The sequence below is a fragment of the Linepithema humile genome, chromosome 8, assembly GCF_040581485.1.
Source record: "Linepithema humile isolate Giens D197 chromosome 8, Lhum_UNIL_v1.0, whole genome shotgun sequence".
Lineage (NCBI taxonomy): Eukaryota > Metazoa > Arthropoda > Insecta > Hymenoptera > Formicidae > Linepithema > Linepithema humile.
In genome coordinates this window covers 9,422,129-9,429,971 of record NC_090135.1, presented here as the reverse complement: position 1 = coordinate 9,429,971, position 7,843 = coordinate 9,422,129, and the positions used below count along the sequence as shown (strand labels likewise).

The 7,843-nt window shown below is 38.8% G+C and overlaps 3 protein-coding genes across 3 annotated transcripts; 1 reads left to right on the top strand and 2 right to left on the bottom strand.

Annotated features, from left to right (window-relative positions):
• Positions 1 to 48: 48 nt before the first annotated feature.
• Positions 49 to 5,331, bottom strand: caly (ubiquitin carboxyl-terminal hydrolase calypso). Its single transcript, XM_012374972.2, has 8 exons — positions 5,140 to 5,331; positions 4,787 to 5,001; positions 3,944 to 4,698; positions 3,537 to 3,670; positions 1,653 to 1,757; positions 1,260 to 1,576; positions 752 to 900; positions 49 to 632 (listed from the first exon to the last, which is right to left on the bottom strand). Exons 1-8 carry the CDS (start codon positions 5,195 to 5,197, stop codon positions 554 to 556), a joined length of 1,812 nt encoding a protein of 603 aa, XP_012230395.1. The 5' UTR covers positions 5,198 to 5,331; the 3' UTR covers positions 49 to 553.
• LOC105676804 (uncharacterized) lies at positions 1,756 to 3,911 on the top strand. The gene is made up of 2 exons (XM_012374977.2): positions 1,756 to 2,200; positions 2,301 to 3,911. Exons 1-2 carry the CDS (start codon positions 2,027 to 2,029, stop codon positions 3,504 to 3,506), a joined length of 1,380 nt encoding a protein of 459 aa, XP_012230400.1. The 5' UTR covers positions 1,756 to 2,026; the 3' UTR covers positions 3,507 to 3,911.
• A 1,175-nt stretch (positions 5,332 to 6,506) lies between the features above and the next one.
• Positions 6,507 to 7,742, bottom strand: galla-2 (MIP18 family protein galla-2). The gene is made up of 3 exons (XM_012374833.2): positions 7,513 to 7,742; positions 6,946 to 7,025; positions 6,507 to 6,874 (listed from the first exon to the last, which is right to left on the bottom strand). Exons 1-3 carry the CDS (start codon positions 7,631 to 7,633, stop codon positions 6,605 to 6,607), a joined length of 471 nt encoding a protein of 156 aa, XP_012230256.1. The 5' UTR covers positions 7,634 to 7,742; the 3' UTR covers positions 6,507 to 6,604.
• Between the last annotated feature and the right edge of the window lie 101 nt (positions 7,743 to 7,843).

Below are 7,843 nucleotides of genomic sequence, written 5' to 3'. Positions count from 1 at the left end.
CCCCTTCCTCCCTCCCCGAGCATTCTCTCATTAAAAAGGTATGGAGCATTCTTCGTACAAGTCGTATATTTCGTATGAAATATAAATCAGCAAAGAACATGGATGCAACATTCCCGCGAGAAACAGGCGGAAGATGTGCGGAAGATTATGTTTCAAACGTAAGATATAAATATAAATAGAATCTCTGGACGATTAAAATACCACGCGTAATTACATAAAGAATACGAAAAAATATACTTATATGTATACATCGCAAAGTTCACATTTGTTCAGTCTAGAAAAGCAATTTCTATTCATCATGACCAAATAAAAACCAAATAAAAATTAATCATACCTGTATAAGATTCCTCTAAAAAGCTAGAAACATCCAGTTGATGATTGAAAAATCGATGATTGAAATGAAAACAGCGACGCTACATCTTTAGAAACTATCTATGGCCTCCTCACATGATCATGATTTTTGTAAAACTACCAAGCGATTTTCCACAGCGTGTGAGTGTGTACAATCCGAACGAACGGAGCTGCCTATGCCTTAAACTTATGCGCTCGACGATTACTTTCGCTTTTTACATTTGGTTCTACCGCGTCGTCTGCGCGAGGAGTTCTGGCGGGTGTCGGACTTTTTCGACGACCTGAAAATGCAAAATCGAAATTGGATTTCAGGAATGCAGTTCAACTCAATAAATTAATTCAACGCCACCATTCAAACACTTTGTGAGAATTTAGCATAATCGAGCATTGGAACCTGTACCTGTGAACCCTATTCACCGAGACGGAAGTGTGCTTTTTCAACGTCAGATGCTGCTGAACTAGCTCTGCTAGTTTTCCCTGTTGAGCGAGCATCGAGAGGAACGTGCAGATAAATTCATCATAATTATGCGTCCTCCGACAGTCGTCGATCTACAAAATTCGCAACAACTTCTTAATACTTTACAAAATTAAACTATAAGCAATATAACTGCGCGAATTAAACTACAATTATGAAATCGATAACGATCTTCCTCATTGAAAATAACAGATGATGTTTGAGGATCTTGTAATATTTTGCTGGTTTTTTGAAACTCTTCTAATATATTATTATATAATATAAGCATAAACATAAATTCAAGTTCTTCCATTTTCTCGTGAATAATAGATGCTTCTCTTTTAGTTTCGCCATTTTCATATTCATTATCTTGAAATGTTTTCAAAGTATCAATAATCAAATCGTAATTTTTTAAAACTGCTCTTGTAGCCATTTGCAGAACACAATAACGAACCTTGTACTTGTTTCTTTTGTCGTTCTCGTCCTTCAGGCTGGTCTCACACACGCTGATTTCGTGCTCTAGGTTCTTCAGCAGCGCCAGGAGGTCCTTTGGTGCGAACGTATGCGGTTCAAATAGCTCCGGATACTTGGAGCACAATTTGGGATCGATCTTCTCGACCTTTTTCTCCTCCGTCACCGTGTCGCCGTTGCTGGTTTTTACGCGCGCGTGTGGAATCCTGACTTCGCCGGACAAACACACCTTTTTGTGCAAATGGCCGCTGTCGGAAACTAACCTTTTCCCGTTTATATTTATGTTTCCCAGAGAACGACCTGTTTAAACGTTCGATTTCGATATTAAATACATCACAAATCTGGATTATAAATTGCAGAAGTAACTAATTCGTACTCAGTCCCGCCTCGTTTTTCTCGTCGCCAGCGACTCTGATCACCACGAATTTTTTGAAGTCCTTGGTCGACGTAGGACTGCTCTGACCGGAATTCCAACCCCAAGCTAGAAAACATCAAGACATTCAAAATCTCTCTCAGTGAACACCAAAGTTTCGTAGTGAGTGATTGTACAATCACAAAATACTCGATCGTTTTACTGTCTGTGTAAAAGCATTTCCAGAAACTCCACTCAATTACCGGCAACGAGCGGCGTCGGCAGAAGACAGGTCAAATAACTGTACGCGGAAGGTGCGAAACAAGGCGTCTGCGTGTGAAAAGTACATAATGTTCACGAAACGGATCCGTGACTGGTGCAGTCTGTAGCGGGACAAGATGCGGCTCGCGTTCGCGGCCTTTTTCGCATGCAGTGCGATCCTCTCGGCGGAATCCTCGAGATGCCCGGAACCGCGGAAACCGCATCTCACCAGCTGCACGATTTTCTACAACTGCATGAACCTACCGGGCGGCGGCTACGTGTGGGTGCCGTCTAGGTGTACCGAGGGCTTGGTAAGATGTTAACGAGCGAGCAAACAGATGTTAGAAAGACTCCGGGCATTTGAAATTCCAATAGCCGAACCGTTAATGAGACGCGAAAATACGATTTCAGGTGTTTCAACCGTATTTACGGATGTGCGTGGTTCCCGGCGATATTTGGACGTGCGACACACTTTCCACCGACAGCACCTTCGTGACGGAGAGATACGAAACGCCGGAGCTGATCGATCCGACGGAAACCAGCTATCTGGGCTACACGCAGGATCCCCCGGACTTCTCCGAGGCGATCGACTCGTCTTACGCAATCAGCGACTTCGTCGATTCAACGATCGAGGCGGTCACCGCGCAACCTTTAATCGAATTCGAAGACTCAACGCGCGTGAACTCAGGATTGAGAAACGTAACGTATCACAAGGAGGAGAATTATCTGTACGAGTACAATAGTCAAATAACGCAGTCGCCGCTGATGCAAAAGTACAAGGACATCATAGACAGTCATCAGAAGTGGTTGAACGATCTGATAACTCGATTGCACATCCACAAGGAACTGTCGGCCGCGATATCAGCTTCTTTGTCGGCGTCTGTCGGAAGCGGCACGACCACGAGTCCAATTCAAACAATCACGATATTCGCGTCGCACAACCGGAAGCAGAACATATCGGTGAATTATCAAAGTCACTTCGAACCAAATAACGTTAAGCCGAACGAGATAGACAACGTCGCAACGACGACTGATGCCGTTTCGACGGCGAGCACCTTGGACCTGTTAGTTAACAGTCTTGATCCCGACAACAATGTAATAAGGATCACTGATAATCTAGGAAACAGACGATATCTCACGATCAACGAATACAGAGTCACCGCTCATCGATTATCGTCGCGTACCGTCAGCGTTGTGGCGTGCACGAAGAATGTTCGTCTACCGAATAAAACCGATTGCGACAGATATTATATGTGCGATCCGAAAACGGCTTCTGTGACGGAGTATTCTTGCCCACCGCATACGGCTTTTAACATGTACTCGCGGATCTGCGATATCGAAAGCGCGAAAACGTGCGGACGCAAGCTCTCGACGAGTGAAATATTCACCGTCGAGCGTGAAGACGCGACGATGCACAGTGAGGAATCGTCGGAGGAAATGTTATGTAAGGAGCTCGGCAAGATAAAGGATCCTGCTTCCGATTCACATTACTATATTTGTTACAATGCACCGGGATCCGAAAAAGTCAAGTCGATCCGAATGACATGTCCGAACGCTCTGATATTTTGTCAGAGCAAAAAAGTATGCACCGTCAGACGACTGTGTGATGTGTCGTAATGAAGAGCAAAGCATGTATTTTTTGTTTACCTTGGGTAGGCGAATTAAAGGCAGATCCGATTTCCGACGACGTGTCCGTACTCGAAGAACTATGAGCCGGCGAAGTCTGAATCTGCAGCGGCGTGGCATAATCGAGAGCGCACATCACTACTTTCTCCATTCCACTAAAATCGAATAAATCGATAAAATATTGCCATAAGCATCGCATGCATTCGTATTGAAATTGCAGCGCCGCAAAATCGTATATCATAAGTTATTTAACGACAAAAAAGGAAATAAGTACAATTGTAATTTTTTGACAGCAGAAATTTATAGAAGAGATTTACAAGTTACTTTATTTATCTCCATTACCGTTGTATTTTCAGGTTTATTTAAATTAAATAAAGTGTTGAAATAAAACTAAAACTATTAATAAAAAAGAAAATAATATTATTTACCTAGATTCAGTTTTCCCAGATGTGATGCTGGAGACTGTTTCGTCAATGACCACCGCCGAATCGTTACTACCTTCAACATTGATGGCGGGAATCGAGGGCGATTCTTCAACCTCCGTTTTAGCAGGCAATCCGTTTTCGTCCTCAACTTTATTTCTCTTTTCTTTATCGGCCTCTACGTGCGAGTTTTTCTCCACATTACCGCCGTCTTGATGGCTTAACTTCACCAGCTGCTGCAACGCCTCCAGGACTATCTGTCTGTTGGTCTTCAACATTGTTAATTTGTGCGAGATAGCGAGGCGTCGGTCGGGTACGACGGCCATAAGATTGAATCTAATATCCTGCAACTGCTCACCCGTTGCCATGCCTAAGCGATCGGTTATGACACGCCTGAACTGTTCCGTCCACTCCTCGTGTTCCTTCCATGGCCCATGATCCATGGGATACGGCTTCAGGCCGTCCAGCTCGAAAAGCCGACCGTTTATCGGCACATAGCTGACAAAGTGAAAAGCTTCGCCGGTGAATCTGCCTGTTGAGACGCCGGTATTTTTGTCCTGCCGCCGCTTGGCCTGTGGCATGGCATGTGAGTTGTGCGCACATGCCAGTTCCGGTGTGTTGCCAATCGCCCAGCCCTTGTTCTCCGGACACATACCAGAAGTGTGCATCTTTAATCGTGACAGTGTTGTGCCTAAATGGATATTCGGACAATTTAGTAGAACCGAAAGCAGTGCATGAGTAGCACAACTGTTCGGGACAACCTGCAACAATTATATAATATTAAATGTAATAAATTAATTTTGTATCATATTATCTTAAACTGGATATGCAAAGAACTGTATGTTGGACCTGTTGTGCGAAGAAGATATTGTTGACAATCTCTTCATCTTTGACAAAACTTTCATCCTGCTCTACGACTTTACGTCTAGAACGCCGTTCTTCGATCCATCGAAATAAGAAGATAAAGCCATAGACCGGACCTTCCAGAGACTTTTGCAGATCGTAGATCTCTTCCACTTGAACACCCTTCACCCCGAAATCTTCTAGGAGCAGTGTGAACAAGCCTAACAAACCATAAACATAAAATTGCAGTTTTTACGCGTCACGAATTAACGACGCAAAATGACCATTTTCTAAACTAAATCTTCATTGACAGAAGATTGACAGAAAATTGACAGAAAAGTTATGAGTTATTAACGCACCGGGATCGCTCTCCAACTCTAGCCAACCCTCTGTCAATCGATTAATGTCAACGGGCATCTTTTCGGAAATCGTTGAACGCGAAACTCGACCAAATTTTCCGCGCAAATCATCAACAAAACACAAAATTATCGTATTCTGACAACCATCTTGGATCAAAACATATGTCACATGACGTAGTCACGTGGTAAATCGACAGGCCGCGTTTTCAATGCACAATCGCATTGATATCCAATGCTCAATAAAAAAAACTAGAAATAAAACCATGGTTAGCTAAAGTTCCTAGAAAATAATTTTTTTACTGACTTGGAATTTCACAAATTCAAATAAAAACTTGCAATATTTTTTAACGACTTCCGAAATTAAGATTGCAAGATTATTCTTACGATAATAGGAATAAAAGGCGGAAAGAGCCGTTGCAAGGTGTTCGTGCAGAAAATTCAAATTATATTATGAATACAAATTACAATTATAATCAAACGTTTCTGCCTATGTTAGGCCTTCTTCAGTGACATTACAAAAAAATACATAATAAAACCAGAGAGAAGACTGAGAGTGGACATGCCCGCATTTTACGTGTTTCTGTGGGCTAGCGCCTCTATATGCACAAAACGTGCACATTGAACTACGTAGCCAATGTCCAAGAATCCCGTAGGTAATGTCCACGATCTTTTGGGTCTCTTCCGTGCTACGTCCACGACTTTTTGGTTCTGATATTTGCTATATCTACAAAGTGTCGATAATGCATACTTGTAAAACATGATTATGTATATCAATCAGATTTGAAATAATACACACGTATTGTAAATACATGTATTGTAGTATTTACTTTTGCATTTACAGTTTATTTAGCAAAAGATCAGTTATTTTCAATAACCTGTGTAATTTGAAAATGTACATTTAAATTATTTTAATAAATTACTTCTATAATTTTGTGTGTGTGTGCGTGCGTGCGTGCGTGTGTGTAAATAAAGTATTGCATTTTTGTTAATATTTAAAAAGATGATAAACTCTTATAGATATTTCATACAGTAATGACCAATAACTTATTTTAAATATTAAAAGCCAAGGTTGGGCGTTAACGTTTAATATTTAAAATAAGTTATTGGTTATAAGTTATTGGAAAAATTAAATAACTAAAAACCATGAATTACGCAGTGAGTTCTTCTTAATAATTAAAATCCAATGTGAGAAGATATAAAATTGGAACTGTAACAATTATTACCCGTGTAAATTAGCATTTTTGGTATTTTTTAAAATATAAAAAGATAATACAAAAACTAATACATACTTATAATGAAAGAGCCAGAGAACCATTCTTACGATTTTGGCACACTCCATATTTGAGTATTAAAAGTACTCTTCCAAATAAGCGTTTAACAATTTATTATATATTCATATACAATATATATACATAATGAAATTTTCGTCTATTCTAGGAGAGACATCTTGGAATCCATACACTTTCTAATTTCTCGGGCCTAAACACTGATTGATCACACCAAGCAGCATAGAATTTTCTAAAGCTGCAGCTACTCTTTCCTTGTCTGCGAGTTGTTTGTTCACTGCTGCTTCTGAAACGTGAGTGCCAGGAGAAATTTCCACATTAACCTTGAACCTAGCTGGTAAAGCACGCAACAATTGAACACGAATGGACAATCCGATTAAAGTGGCCATGCTGCAATGAGGAATTGTTGGTGTAAACTTGACGTTCACTCTGTTTGCTTTATCGTCAACCTGTAACATTTAGTTTTTAGTAATTTTGAAATGCAGTAAAATTCAGAATATTGAAATTTATTAAGATTTACCTCAATGAGACTTTGGTCTACTACATTTAATTCTTCCAGAGTCAAAGGATGTTCTGGATCATTGATGTTCTTAATTATATCTGTAAATTATTTAGTAATCAGTATTAGATTTTATTTCGTTTATACAATACATACTTTTGGTTTTTAATTAGTAATAAAAAATAAAATATTTAATATAATATTAATGGCATTATTATACACAAGTTATTAAGAGGTAAGTAGAGATTAAATATATAAAGTAAATGTCCCAGTGGCCAAATATTTAAGAGAATCATTATTAAAGATACAATTTTTTTCTACCAAAATAATATTACTTTCATCTTTTCATATATGCAATAAAGATTAAAATTAATAGAAATAACACTAAAATTGTAAATATTATTTCAAATGTTATTCATAAATATTAAACTATTTTATATTTACTAAATAATTATTTTATTAGTACGTGAATAGAAATTAAGACATATCCAGCTACTGAAACATTTATATTAAATAATGCACATTATAGAATAAACAAGCGCCAAAACTCAATTATTAATACTTTAAAAATATTTTGAGGTTAAATACCGAAAATCTCTCTCGCATCGAATTCATCCGCAACATCTTCGTCTTCTTCTTCGCTTGTGATTTTTCTATCGTCCAATTTCTTGTAAAGCTTCGGATTAATATTCTCTAAATTGTCATTCATCGTGAATCAATGAGCAAACGTCGAATTGTTGTCATAACTCAACCACGAACATAATTCCAAACAAATTGTGAAACTAAAAGCATGAACTAAAAATTAATTAGATCAAATACAAGATTTTGAAAAATTTTTTAAAATAAAACTAGGAAACAACAAATCTGATTGGCTACGCCATTTTTATATATCTTATTTCAAATTAAATTGCGCTAAATT